The sequence below is a fragment of the Augochlora pura genome, chromosome 4 (assembly GCF_028453695.1).
Source record: "Augochlora pura isolate Apur16 chromosome 4, APUR_v2.2.1, whole genome shotgun sequence".
NCBI classification, from domain to species: domain Eukaryota; kingdom Metazoa; phylum Arthropoda; class Insecta; order Hymenoptera; family Halictidae; genus Augochlora; species Augochlora pura.
Genome location: NC_135775.1, coordinates 15,625,119 through 15,640,849, shown reverse-complemented (window position 1 = coordinate 15,640,849; position 15,731 = coordinate 15,625,119). Strand labels below are relative to the sequence as shown.

The 15,731-nt window shown below is 37.5% G+C and overlaps 1 protein-coding gene across 5 annotated transcripts in view; it reads left to right on the top strand.

Annotated features, from left to right (window-relative positions):
* Sei (potassium voltage-gated channel seizure) overlaps nt 1-15,731 on the top strand; it is a 233,827-nt gene that overhangs the window by 123,017 nt on the left and 95,079 nt on the right. For all 5 annotated transcript variants that reach the window (XR_013493897.1, XM_078178798.1, XM_078178799.1 and 2 more), the window contains exons 6-8: nt 5,880-6,051; nt 11,452-11,576; nt 13,071-13,151. Coding sequence is in view for 4 of the 5 variants with exons in the window: in XM_078178798.1 (XP_078034924.1) it covers nt 5,880-6,051; nt 11,452-11,576; nt 13,071-13,151 (378 nt within the window). In the remaining variant the exon portion in view is untranslated. The remainder of the gene's footprint in view (nt 1-5,879; nt 6,052-11,451; nt 11,577-13,070; nt 13,152-15,731) is intronic.

The window sequence follows — 15,731 nt, the reverse complement described above, 5'->3', positions numbered from 1 at the left end:
ACTGTTTTCTAAAATCGAATTAAAAGTATGAAGTTAAGGTATACGACGTCAATTATTTTTTTAGCATTCTTACGATTTGCGAATTTTAAGGAAGTTTGAAAATTAGCACGCGAAATGCCAAAAACTAACCCCTGAAAAAATAAAATTTATAATAGGGGTTAGTATTTTAACTTTGTTGACCCGACATTTTGGAAATAAGATAAGAAGATATATTTCATGCCATGAAATTTGAGTCGCCATGAATGGAGGTTGATATATTCGGTGGTCATCTCAAACCGTTTAAAGAAGTGATAGATTTTTTATTTTTTAATTTCATGGTATATCTTTTAATTCATATTACTATAACTTATATACAACAAGGGAAATTAATTTTGTAAGCTAGATAAGAATTAATGTCACCCATGATTGACGTGATTGACGTGAGACTAGATGTGTTAATCCTTACGATGGCGAACAATAATACAACACAATATTATTCGCATTGTTGCTTCTTTACCACTCATAAGCTTGAACAAAGATGCAATTTGAGCTGTACAAAGATAGCAGGGAAAACTTAATACATCAAAAACGAGGAAGAAAAGAAACATGTAAAAGAAAGAAAAATACATAAATAATCCAGGGTACGTACTTTATAATAGATTTTTTATTTGATTACTCGAGTCTAAAAAGAAGTCTATAGAAGCGCGACCGGAGATAGCGTTGTTTACATTACATAAATGAATATAGCCAGAAAAAGAATACGGAAACAACTTCTTCGGTCGGCACCAAAAGGATTAACGAAACCGCTCTAAATGTCTTTTTAAACGTAGAAGGTAAATACGGCGCCGGATACTTGGCCATCAACGAGCATGAAAAGTGGCTGGTAAAGAATCGAGGTGTTTGCGCAAGACACGGAAAGCGTCGACGGTGAAATTGAAGATTACAAGCAGGAATGGGAAAAATCGAAACGGAGGCGTGCAAGGGCGAGGTTGCACCCGGGCACAGTTATTAAACTTTGCATAGTTTCCGGCGAAAGAAGGAGATCTCGGGGAAATGGATCCGCAGATTAAAAGGTCACGACGAAACGACGGGTTTTTCGAAGATTTCACGGAACAGGGCAACCATAAATCGTCCTCGACAGTGCAGCGTCTCGTGTCCCTAGATTCGAACGATGTCGGGTCTCTCCCGTCAACAAGCCTTAGCCTTAAACCATGCCCTCAACCCCGAACGCGAGCCGTCCTACCCCTCGAGCCCTCAGTAAATTCAGCCTGATCGCGTGCACTCGCTTCAAAACACGTCCGGTATCGATCCTGTGTCGTAGTAGGAGTGTACCGCGATGCTAACGATATTCCAGCCGGCTGTCACGTGAAACGGAAGTCCGAGTCAAGGGTAGCACTGTGTGGGCGCGTACCTGCGCCCCTTCGGTCCTAAGTATTTCGACGCTGCGAAGGTCTAATACGCGACCCTAAAGCTGTGCAATGCTGCGTACAACGCATGAGATTTCTGTAAGAACATTAGGGTCCTTAATAAAAACAAACACATAATACATTAATACAGGTAACAGTCGATTTCGAAGCAACGAAGAAAGGTTGCAAAAGTTGAAAGTGTACAAAGATGTGCAATTAAAGCTTATCACTTACCATTGTCGAGATTTCTCTTGCCACTTTTATTGGGTGTAAAGGAAAGTTCTGTCGTTCTTGAACACGTGCACTTTTATGTGTTGTCGATCCTTAGCAAAAATTCTGAAACCGATTTACACAGCTAGACTAGTACATAATTGATGATTATACACAGCTTTTTCGTATTTTAGCCAGTTTTTTTAAACTTGTAAAACTGTCAACGCAAGTGAAGAAATAGTGCACTTAAAACATTGTATATTGTATGAGATCCAAAAAGGAAGATAACGCGATGAAGGCAAAAAAAAAACTTGTGTGACGCGTTTGGAGAGAACGTGGTAACAGCACGAACATGCCAAAGATGGTTTGCAAAATTTCGTTCCGGTGATGTTTCGTGAGTGCACTTTTTCTTCGCTTATATTGACAGTTTTTTCAAGTTTCAAAATACTGACTAAAATATGAAAAAATTTGTATAAATCATCAATCATATACTAATCGAACTGGTTAGAACGGTTCCAGTCGAATCAGAATTCTTGCTAAGGATCGACAACGCATAAAAGTGCACGTGTTCGAGGATGGCAGAACTTTGCCTTATATCTAATACAAGAATTGTTACGTAAATTGTAAATTCTTTCAAAATGTTTCTTATTTCACATGAGAGGAATTGTAAAGTTTGTAAAATTGTAAAATAGGAAACCGTTCATTTTACTGTGACAGGTTTATTGTTAGAGTATATTTTAGAACGCTTGCACGAAACGGTTTGTTCGGCTTCGTAAAAATAACGAAGTTATAAATGTTTGATCAGTTTCATTTATTCGAAATCTACGGAATATCAACGCTATATGTCCTGTTATCGCACGAGTCAATATTCTTAACATATCAGGTTCTTTTTCCATTTTTCAACATCCTAAAAACAAAAGAATATTTGAGAAATCGATAATTTCAATTTATAATATTGTTATTTTATAAATGATCATGATTACTATGTTATGTAGGTTCAGACCGTAACCAATTTTATACCAAAAGACAAGATTCCTCTTTTTGAAAGACTTTTTCCGTATAATTCATATAATTTTAATTGTTCCTTTTAAAAAGGGACATAATATGTATACTTTAAATGTTTATAAATGTACAGTGTCGAGGGAAAATAAATACACTCGCCATTTTTTGTCTCACAGTGGTAAAGATTGTGGCTACGAATTCTCTAACCCTTTGACTACAAAAGGCGTATATAGCATATAAACACTCACACTTACCTACATATACGGAAGGTATAAATATACGCCGTATTTGTTAACGCTTTGTATTTAATTACCAATAATTATCGAAGGAATGTCCAAATTAAGTAAATTAAAAATAGCTTAGAAAACTACTTAAGATACATTAAAGACTGGACATTTTTAATTGATTCTACGATTCTTTCCGAGTATGCGCCGTAGTCAAAGGCTAAACTAATTTGGATGATTATTAGACTGCGGATTTTATGAATCTATAACGAAAATGAGTAAATCAAATTTCAGAGTGTCATTGTATTCCGAATTATTAAAATTGTTAAAGAAAGAAATTTTTACCTGACAACAAGATTATTGTAATCTTCAAATACAATTTTTATTTTGCATAAGGATCCACAGTCTAGCGTTTATAATTGCAAGTTGATTTTTTTAACAATAGGTAACAATTTACTTTTTACTCATGTTTACAATATACGAAATACTTTTTAAAAGTAGAAACGTAATACAATGTTTACAATCGTGCACGTCTTCTCAGCCAAAAAACTGAAACTGAAATAGGTGTTGTAGAATAAAACTGTTAACAAAGAACAGTTGTTTACTATCGTGGGACACATTTGTATAATTATTTCTCAGTTTAGATGTTGATTTAACTAAGTAATTGCAGTAAACCGCTTCGCGAAGAGGAAAAAAGCAATGTCATTTCCTTGTGTGATAAAGGTTTTCGCTGTGACAAACTGCAACGAAATGTAAATCGTGGCATAGTGGTAAAAGTAAAAAAGAGACTTACCGTGCGGCATGAAATTCATCAAGAGAATGGTAGGCCGCGATTGATTTCTTGTAGAAACGCACGTGATATTGGGTGTCGTAGTGGAATCAATGGTACTGAAACACGGAAGATCACAGTAAGCAAAGTTCACGTAAATGCTAGTGAATCTGCAAATAGAAATGGTTAAAAATAAATGATACAGTATGCAAATCAACTCTTTCTTATAGTAATACTGATTTATGAAAAAATTCGTAGACAATTGGAAAAGAGTTATGGTCTGATGAAACAAAATGTGTAAACTTAAATATGGTGGAAGGTCCTGGTATTTGTAAGACCAATCGGTAAGGAGATCCCGTAGGTAGAATAAAAATAGTAATAACCTGAGTTGAAAATCAAAAGTTTTCTGTGATCAAGTATCCACCACAAATCCCGGATATGAGCCCTATGGAAAGCTTGTGGTCTCTCGTGAAAAGAAGGCTGGAAAAATATGACAAACCATCTACTATTCATGAGCTAGGAGATGAATAGCATAGGGATGGCATAACATTGGACCAGAAATAATATAAAATTTGATCGTCAGTATGGCTCTCAGATCAAAAGCAGTAAAAAAAGTCATGGAAAATGACCAAGATATTAATTTGAGACTATGGATCGATAACAATGTTAAAATGAAAAATTTTATGTATTAAGTTTTTAAGTTTTTTAAATATTTCGTATATTGTAAACATAAATGAAAATGAATGATTACAAATGAGCTACTGGTTCACCTTCCAATTACAATTATCGAAAGTCAATCGATTAGTTAAGGTAGCATCATCGCCATTTTCATAAAAAATATGTGATGCGTGTATACATATACTTTTATATGTCATTGTATGTACCAAAACCTAATGCTAAAAATCTAGTAGTATTTTACGAAAACTCATTACATATGGTTTAGAAAATGGTATTAGCAAGCAGAAGAGATCTTTGAGAATAATTTGAGTAGACTCGTATTATGTTATCTACGTGTTTATCAGTTCTACAGGGTGTCTTAAAAGTCATTCGCAAACGCGAAATGAGAGATTCCTGAGATCATTTGGCTTTATTTACGAGTTATTAATGTAAAACATAGATGAATGAGAGGCAATCTCGGCTAGCGTGAGGCAACAATGCTGAGTTCCGTTCATTGGCTTGGTCACCTTGCACCAGCTGATTTCGCCTCTCATTGGTCAGTGTTTTCCGTTCATAACTTGTTAACGATGCCTTATAGAAAATTATTATGAAGGAAAAATTTGCTTCAAATGATCTCAGTATAATCGATAGATGAAATATCTCGAGGAAATATAGCTAAAAATAAATTCTTTTCCTCCAATGTCAAATGGGACCAGACAAAAACCTTTTAAGAATGATGTTACAACGGCAACTCCGAAAAAGCCGAATATGCTTCGCTGTCTCTCCAACGAATTAGGCATCAGACCTACTAAAAATCTATACAATAGGTAAAGTACTATGCGGGCGACTGCGAACCGACTGAATTACTTTATGACCACCGCATTCTGACAAATTTGACCCGACGAATGGTCATTAGAGGTTTCCCACTCCTTCGGCCACAAATTTCTTCGGCCACACCCACCTGCAATCAAAAATCCTCATTCCTCCACCAAAAACTATCCCTGACCAATCATCGGAAAAACAAGGTGACGACGGCCAGAACACGACGATGTATAAACAAAAATCGCCGAGAATTCAGACAGAAAAATATCCGAGAAATCGCAGAAATATCTCCGAGAAATTGCAAAAATCACAGAAATTGCAGGCAGCATCATCGTACAGTGCAGCATTAATAAAGTGTAAAAACTCAACCCAAGGGCTCAATATCACTTCGTGCATATTGGAGAGCAGACATCACTTCAACATTGTGCTACCCGCGTATAGAGATGAACTTATTCAGCAAAGAGTTGTGCTCCAAGAAAATCGATGTAAAGTTTCCTACAAATAAATTCCTATTATTGCTTATCAATTCGAGGATTCTTCTTTGTCAAAGTGGCGAAATATTTAATAATCTGAAACTGCTATTATTTCAAATGGATCGATATTGTATCATTTTTAAATTACAGCTTTGAAATAAATTATTTGAAATAAAATTTGCCCAGATTTAAGTCTTGACTTTGATTTCGAGTCTTAATTCGATGGTAAATTGAAATTATTGTCTCGAAAACTACAAATACGATTACTTCATTGCTCAGTTGATTCTAGCAATATCTTATCAATGACGTTACAAGTGTTGTGCTGTTTGCGTTCCAGGTCTCCCAAAAGTCCGGGATTTGGGAGGGCGGGAACTTTCCTTCGGCCGGAGGCGCGGAGGGTGGTCCTTCTCGGAGCGTGTCGCACGCGGCGAGTTTGGACGCGATCTCCAGGAGAACCGTGAAACCGGATACAGCGAGGACACCGTGTCGCAGCCTGACCTGCAGCGTCTGTAAGTAGTCTGCGGACCGATCGGCCGTGTTGCTCGTTCGCTCGTCTTTTTGGACCTTCTGTTTTCTATTCGTGTTCTCGGTATTTTTCGTGGGTTGCCTATTCACGTACTTTAGCTCGAGCTTCTTTCTGTGAAACGGCGACTTTTGTTCGTTTCTGATCTCTGTTCTTATATTATTTTGTCATTTCTGTTCCTTTAATCGATGGCCGGTACATATACATTACGTGTGATTTATACGTAGGTGTTGCATTTTGCCTTCGTGTGTCACTCTTTCGTTCCGCGATCGGACGAGGACGAGAGACAGGATCGCCTCCCGAGGATCCAGGCGCGACCACCACCACCGCCGCCTCGATCCTCCGAGATCTCTCCGCTTTCCCTGAACGTTTTCCAACGGATGCGTGTTTCCCGGGGCGCATTCGTGATCGACGACGCCGAGGATAATGCTGTCGCATGCGATATTTCGTGTCGCAACTTGTGGACAGATAGCGACCGCCCCGTGTCCGTAGCCGATGCTTTCGTGTGCCGCGGTTATCGATGTCGATCAATTGTCCTCCGATCGAATCGGTTTTCATAATCGATAAATCGTGACGGCCGCTTATAAGGCTGGTTTTGTTTCGTTGCTCTTTCGGGAGAGTTGTGTCGGAAAGATAGCGGTTAAAGGCTCCCGAGAAGATCCTGTGCGCATTGTCCAGCGTGTTCAATGCCCATTTGGAAAAATACTGAAATCCCCACAATTATGAATGCTATAGAAAATAGATAATTCTGTGTTACATGCATTCTACACGTATTAAAGTCTAACAGAATTGCGTAAAAGGATAGAACACTGTTTTTGTAAGGTAGCTCAATGGAAGAAACGTATTTCAATTTAGAATTCCAGGTTTAATTTAAAATGACACGTAGGAGAAATTATTATTTTAATTCTTATTTTAGGAAAGTATAACCCACAGAAATAAAGTTTATAATCAGGACCAATATTGATGGTGACAGATGAAAGTAATATCCTTTACTATTACTTTTCATTATTACTACGCTTAACAAAAATCGATTTGAAAAGTTAAATTGTAGATTTGAACTCCTAGAAATATGACATAAGAAACTTGATCAAATGTGCACAGGATTTTAAAATTTGTAACTTTTGTACTCCTAAATTAGCTTTCTTTCCCTTTGCGCGACGCGGTCTTAATCGCACCCTTATGCAAGGGTAGGAAGAAGAGCGTCGCTATCTGTCGACGTGGAAAGATCGAATATCAAAGTAGCCGCGCAATAGGCCTCGTTTCGCCTCGGATGCGCCAGTTGGCGCCAGTTTACGAGTTCCTACCCCTTCGGAGCTAGCCCCGGAACCACCCCCAGAGCCTCGGGAACGCGATCCCGTCTCCGTTCCGTCGGTCATCTCCCAATTCTCCAGGCATACCCGCGCGCATACGTCCGAGATCCCCGTGAAAATCAGGCCTAACCGTAACCGAGGCGCGGCTGCGGCTGCGGTTGCGGGCTGTTGTTTTTTTCAAAAGTCAAACCATAGAAACGTATTTTAGTAGCGGGCCGAGGGAGCGAACACGTCACTCTCGAGCGACGGCCAGCGACAGTCGATAATCTCACCGAAGGTAAAACAGAACAGGAACGGAGCGGCCAGCCTGCTCCCCCTTTGGTTTTGATCTTTTAACCGACCGAGCGCCGGCGAGTTTGCACCCCTTTTACAACTTACCAAGCGCTTGCGAGCTTACTTTTTTTGGTCATGAGCTTACCAGAGATAACGAACCGCGTTGTCCGATCGAGCTTTCATAGGCCTGTTTCTTTTACTTGGACTTCTTTCATATATCGTACCCTAGGCCAAAAGATTCAGCGACCGCTCTTGGATCGAAAATATTGTCGGTAGTTGAACCGGGCACTTTTATCGAAACGCGAGGTACCGGTATTTTTTTGGTTGTACCTTCGATACGAAAATATCGTTACGACGTTATGCCGCTATATAAATAATTATATTAGTGTATGTTGTAATGTAGCATACTAAATCATAGTATATACTAGTATATTTATCAATATCTGTCGTTAATTTTTTCGGTTTTCCTATCTTATTGTAATTTCCGAAATATTTTTAATACTAGGTTTACGGAACATGACAAAAGAATTCATTTCAAATTATTTAATTTACAATTATTGCAATTGTAGGATATACTTGTGAGGAATTATTTGATCAAAATTTACACTATGATCAAAATTGCTAAAACTCTGAATTAATTGATACTTGTTACTTATACGTTGTGAACGAAATTTATTTAAGTTTAAGGGTTGAAACAAGTAGATAAATTAATATATAATACTTGTTCTTTTAGGAAGCAATATAACATAACTGCTTTTAGCGCAGCTTTTAGCATAGTTCTAAACACAGATTTAGAACCAGTGTTATTATACTCTCGATATTACTTTAACAAATACCGCAACTGTTTATAATCTACAATAGTAAATATTTTACGTATACAATGTTTCCGATCAGCATCTGCGTAACCACTAGACATCGACAAGAACAAACGAATCATACACGGATACATTTATTATACTAAAATATATTGATTTTTTATATTACCGTATAATATAATATCGGCAATGTAATATAATATTTTATAATTACTATTAATAAAGCTTTATTACAAAGCTCTATTACTTGCAATGTTGTCAAAAGGAAAACCAGAAAATATCGGTATTTATGTCAGTTTCGGTATTTTATCGATTTCAATATTCATACATTTCAGTTTTGCAACGATCTCCGCGTTATATCGGCTTCGGTACAGTCTTATCAGTGCAATATAGATATCAAGTTCATACCGTTTTTAAATCCCTGGCTCGATCTACTGTGATTACGCGACAAAAAATCCTACAACAGTTTACTTAGGCTCATTTGTACCTTTAACGTATGCTTGGAGACACTCCAACGAAATTTCGTTGCAAAACAAATCTCTTCTCCCATTCTCTTTTCGTTTTTCTTTTTTTTTTACGTAAACGTCTTAATGATACGAAAATGCTGTTGATTGAAGAGAGAATATTCAATTTTTGGAGTATAATATAATAAATAATATAAACGTGACAACCACATGTAATCCATGGGGTGTATCGCATACCGTGTGCACCATATAAAACTTTAATGCGCTGTGTACAAGAAAGGTTAAAGGCTGAAGCCTGTGGTTAAATCCAACTTAATATTTTCAAAGGTCGTCTTTCATTTCAGAACGGGGTGGAAAAGTAAAGTCACATTTTCTCTTCAAATTTTACGAATTCAAACGTTGTGCAATTTATAGTAAAAATTTATATCATCTCTAAATTTCATTCAAACCGAAGTGGAAGACCATATAAATAATTACTAACTTGACGTACGATACTTTTTTGTTAGTGTCGTCAGAATTTGGAAAAGTTCGGAGAGAAAAGAAGTCAGTTTCAGGTTCCCCATTTCGTTTCGCAGTAAAAAGGGATATTTGCAAAGAAATAAATTGGAATGGTAGGCGGTTTGAAAAGTATCTAAAACGGACACAAGTAGACTATTGTACGATTTTCGTCCACGAAAAGTTATAATAGTTCGAGTACCGACAACTTCCTCTATTCTTTAATGATCCTTGAGTTTGTTGGCCCAGTGTATATTTATATATAATATATATTATATATATACTGCCTCCATACCACCTATAATACATATCTATCTACTCGTTTACAGTCTCCACCGTCTGTTTCTCTCACTCTCTATCTCTCATTCTCGGGATCTCCGAACGCGTCACACTGTTCCAGCCACTCTCTCCCGTTTCTTCCTCTTCTCTTTCATCCAGCGTTGAGCAAAGCGTGATCCGATTACCTGATAATATTGGCGCTTACATCCCGTTGTTTGTCACTCTTGTAGTTTGAAGCTGTTCTCGGCAAAGATAAAGGTCAGAAGGATCGGATCAGCTTTCCCTCGACACCGCCTTCCCTCGTCTGCTGTCATATCCGTCTCGTCAATTTTTTTCCGTAATTTCTCTACGAAACGAGCACCATAGCATCGCTCGGTCAGCCATCTTGTAGTCTACGTCCTGGACAAGATCTTTTCATTTCCTTTCGCGACGAAGTGTTGAACGGCGTCGAGTCCGTGAGGCGATTAAATGAAAATGAAGGGATTGGAAACGTTGCGATAAGACTGGCTGACCTCAACACACGGCTTCCACTTTGTTTCTCGAGTCACGAGATCGATCGCGATCTCTTCCGGGCGGTTCACGTCGATTCCTGGAATCGGTCCAGATCTCGGGCACACTTTCTTCGACGGAGACACACGAGCATCATTGTACAAATCATCGTCAGATACCGTCTCTCCCATTGTGTACGCTCTTTCTCTATCTATCTATCTATCTATCTATCTATCTATCTCTCCCCGTTTTTTGTTTTGTTTTTCATCTGTCGTATGTATGTATTTGGATACTACGTACACGGATGTATGTACAAACGTTACAAATAATTCTCTACTGCATACTACCTGAACCGTAGCGGTTTACTGCATTTGTTTTTTGATCTTTTGACGAATAACTTACACGGTCTTTACAAAAACATTTAAACGATCTTTCTTTCACAGGTATGCAGCTTCCTAGTGCGAATTGACTAACTTGTTAACGATACACTACTTTAACGCTTCTAGATCGGAGATATAGGCTCGGTTGATCAGTTGGTTGGTTTTCTTGACTATCTCTTTGGTTTACTCTACGTCCGTAGGCTCTCTGATATACATACATATACATATTATATATATATATATATGTACTACCATTTATTACAATAGTTACACACAGTTTGTCCGAGTAATGATCCTTTTGTTGGAGATCGTTGGCGAATTTGGTTCCTTTTGCCCGTACGAATTAGACACGAGGCATCCCTATGGCTTTGTCATCGCGCGCGCACATAGGCGTATACTAACACACAAAAGAATCCCGAAACACACATGTATTTTTAATATTTAGATTAGTGCGTGTGTAAATTGTAAATTGATGTTGTACTACCGTACACATACTCACCGGGCGCGGTTTTGATCCTCTGCGAGCTTTTTCGTTTGCTGGAGAATAGTTGTTTGTCTGGATCGATCAGCCGACCGTGATCGATCGATTTTCTGTTCGTTCACGCCTCGAGCTCTCTGGCTTGTCTTTCCAAACTGATTGCGAGAACAGAATTAATTAATCGCTCGCGTACTTACGTTAGCGCGCCAGGTTCACGTTGATATCAATTTGATTTGACTGACATACTTTGGGAACACACAAGTTGTATAGTTTTGTTCTTAATCGAGCCTGTATGTCACACGTATAGTTCTGTAATAAATAACTAGGTTAACGAAACAGTCACCGTCGAACCGCGCGAGGAATGCGAAGCACCTTGATTTCACGCGACCGTTTGTGTTTCTAGCAACTAAACATTCGAAAATCTTTCCCGGCGTCGTGTCCGAAAGTGACTTGCAGAAATGGAGGACGTCCAAAGACCGGAAGTCGCCGTCCCTCAGCCAGGTGGGACCGGATTCCATCAAACACAAAGTAAGTATGCGTGATGCGAGTTTACGCTTCTTTACGATTCCAATTTACGTCGTTTAAGTAAACGCGATTCAAGTTGACACCACTCAAATTAACACGATTCAAAATGAGACGACTCAAATTAACACGATTCAAAATAAAACGACTCAAGTTAAGACGATTAAAGTTGACACGACTTGAGTTAACACAACTCAAGTTAAGACGGTTCAAGTTAAGACGATTCAAGTTGACGCGACTCGAGTTAACACGACTCAAGTTAAAACGATTCAAATTAACACGATTCAAGTTAAGACGGTTCAAGTTAACACGTTTCAAGTTCACGACTAGAGGAAATTTTTTAATACGTAATTAATAACCCCAAAACTAATTCATTTTGATTCTTGGCTCACACTTTTTTTAATTAATGATCAACATTAATTTGTAGAAAGTTTAGTATGCGAAAGAGTTCAAATACCAATCACAATGATAAAGTTCAACTTTTGAATTACAGTTTCATTAATTAAAATACTTCGGTTACGTGGGAATTTTCGGGTTTAATTTTTGGCATTCGACATACCTTAATTCTTTTATTAAATTCACAGTTTCTTCTCAATTTTTTATTAAAAATTGTTGTCATATAATTACTGTGCAATTCTTATTTGAAGAATTTCGTTGTCAGTTTATTGTTAACGTGTAAATAATCGAGATGTTCTTAGGAAACGATGTAGAAAAATAACTTATCTCTGAAGGAAAATGTTTGCTACAAATTTTTACTGAAAAAATTTTTCAAACAGAAGTTGTTCGCTAATTCTTATAATATCAAGTTTCCGCAGTTTCATATTTTTTTGTTTTAAAAGTGTTGGAATTATAAGGGGTTTTCGTAGGAAATGGCAGTGTACGAAATGTAGGAAACTAACTTTCTGGTACTTCTTTTAAAATCCTCTTTAAAATAAGTACATATTTTGTATGAAAAATTTTCAACAAATCTTGTTATTCTCATAAAATGATTTAATTGCTTTAAAGATTCTATAATAGCAAATTCGATTTATAGAAACCAGGAGATAGTAACAAATATTTTTCCAAATGGCAAGATGGCTGAAGAAATGTATCGATTTCTTACAGTTGATTTCAAGTTGAACTTTCAACAACGGTTTCGTTATACTCTACAAAAGTGAGCAGTTTTACAAACCATAAAGGGTGTCTCAGTGACTGAAAATCAAGAAACGTAGGATTCTTGAGTTTCTTTCGAGTAACTTTTTCCTTAGCACAAATGCAATCCACAGTTTTGTTTACGAGTTATTAACGGAAAAAACTCGTCTCTCATTGGTCAATGTTTTTCGTCAATATCTCGGAAACAAAGCCATGGATTGCATTTGCGCTAAGAAAAAAGTTATATCAAATGATCTCAGGAACTCCTTATTTCCCGGAAGTAACATAATTTTGGGACACCCTATACTTCCCCAATAATAGAACACGCTTCGTTTCGAACCTGACTTTGTCCATTGCTCCCTGTTTCAGTTCTCCCTGCAGGACAATGGATCGGCGAAATACTTCCAGGGAGCCATGCACGCGTCGAACATGGGAGAGAAAGTAGCACAGGTAAGTCGATTTCTCGAATGTCAAATCAATTTCATATGTCGAATTTTCCACACGTCGCGGAGATTCCTTTGTCTCCAATTACGTTGCGCTTCATGGTTACGACATGGTTCTCGGATCGAAATATTCCGCACACGTCGTTCCCAGCCGATGTAATTATAAACTTCGGTTCTATAGTCGTGATCCTTGCAAGGCGGACACGCGCCTAGCATTTTTTCCATGAAGTATGTCATACCCGCGGCGCATCCGCGACTAACAGCGAACTCCGACAGAGAATCTTTATGCAAAACACGAGCTACATACTTCCGAACTGGAAAGACAGAATGGAACGATTTCACCGGGAGGGCGGACGAACTTTAAATAGTGTAACGTTAGAGAAGTTGTTTTCTGGTCAAAGTATCGGAAATTCTTCTGGTCGATTTCTCTTTCGTTCCGGCATGGCTTACGAAGAAAGAGGGGGGGGGGGGGGGGGGAGGGGAGACTTCATAATGCAATCTGTGCCGAAGCAATTACCGTTCGAACCGGACGACCAAAGGAGGGATTTAAGTTTTCTTCCTGAACTTTATCAATTTCGATTAACCGCCTGCTCAGAGGAAACGTGTTTAGCTTTTAATAAAGCCGGCGCAGTCGAGCAAAAGCTCGCGGACATTTGATTAGCTCTTCACGTTCGATGCCAAATATTAAATATCGAAGACCGCGCCGAGGAAGTTCACGATTCTACGTAGAAGACGTAAAGAACGTACGGGTACTCTGCTCGTGAATTATTTCGCGCCCATGACTTCGGAATGACTGGCTCGTTCGTTACGGAGTGTCCTATTCTACCGTCGCGTTTCGTTCCGTTTCCTTTCGTGTCGTTTGATCCACGTGTTTTACGTATTCGTGACGATAATAATATTCAACGGTCATAAAGTTAGAATTCTATTTTCCCTAATCACTCACCAACTACCTCGGGAAAACTAGAATTCTAACTTTATGGCAATTGAACATTATTGGTATTATTATTTATTAAACGGGCTAATTGCTCCTTAGATTACAGAAAATAATAGACTAATAATTTAGTTGGAGAATATAATTGCGTCGCAAAATTTCAGAATAACAGAGAAAATTAGTGTTGATGTTATTCTATTTATACAATTATATTGATCATAAAGAGTGCGGTGGGTGTCATCTCTCAAGGGAAAACGCATGAGGGAGGGATACGAAGTTAATAAATTAAACTTATTTATGATATCAAGGGCGGTTATCAATCCGTTTATCATTTCATGGACAAGAACATTATTTAACATGTTACAACGATGTTCAAGAAACATTAAATTAAGATAGCATGAAATATGTATATAATCAGAAACACAGAAGGGAAAACCATAGATATTAACATAGATATCTAGACGAAGAAATCTGTGCTGAAAACGTTTAATATCATTAATGCGATTAATCACCAGCTCTCGTTGTCTGACCTTCCGCGGACTATTCTACTGGCATCGCGGAATCTTGAATAAACTTCTTCTCCAATTTTGGATAAGTAAACAATTTAAAAATATTAACAAATTAGGATACATTAGAGCAAAATTATTGCAGCAATAAACTGTTAAATAAACTTTGTAAATCTTTGCCAAACAGAATGATCATTGTTAATAAGTAAAGAGGAAGAGTCACGAATCATTCGTTGTTTTATTGTTGTACATAATTTTTAGTTATTTGTGCCGTCATATTGTCGCATATATGGTCTTATAAAAATTCTTTTTCTCAAGTCAAATTAAACAATTTACTGACTGGAGGAATTTAATTATATTTCTATAAATGGTATTTACAATATTGTAAGTAGTATTTATATAACGGTTTTTTATATATTCTTCTTAGATTTGGATAAGCTTCTTCTCAGATTCGGATAAGCTTCATCTAAGGACACAGCAAAAGATTCCTTTTTTCGAAGCACAAACTGTTGAATGATTTTGACACGTCCTGTAAAGGCTAGACTATTCTACTGAATTTATAGAAAACCAGCCGCGGTACGGTCGAGACTGTATTGTCTAAACAGAAACCGAGTCGAAAAGAAATATCGTCCTTCGAGGGAAAGAGAATTGCGAGTTTGATATAGATTATTCGACGTGCCTGACATATTTCCTGTAGTTCCGCTAAATCCGGAACGATGCTGGCATCTGCCAATTTGTCACCCGATGCAATCTCTTTCCGCTCCGACTACAGGTTATTTAGTACCGTAAAAAACGTTCCGAAAAAAAAAAACAAAAAAAATCAATGGTCTGACTTCATGTCCTACACTCCACGGGAAAAATTGACGAGATTTTTATGTATTTAACATTGCAACTGAAGATTTTTGTTACGCAGACTTGCAAAATACCACTTATAGCGATACCACTTATGGAAATAGAATTAAATTTTTAATTCAATTTAATTTAATTTAATTTGAGAAAAAGAATTTTTATGGGACCATAGTGCGATAATATGAAGGCACATTTAACTAAAAATTATATACAACAATAAATCGAAGAATGATTTGTGGCTTCCTTTTCACTTAACAACAGCGATCATTTTATTTGGCAAAGATTTACAGAGTTTGTTTTA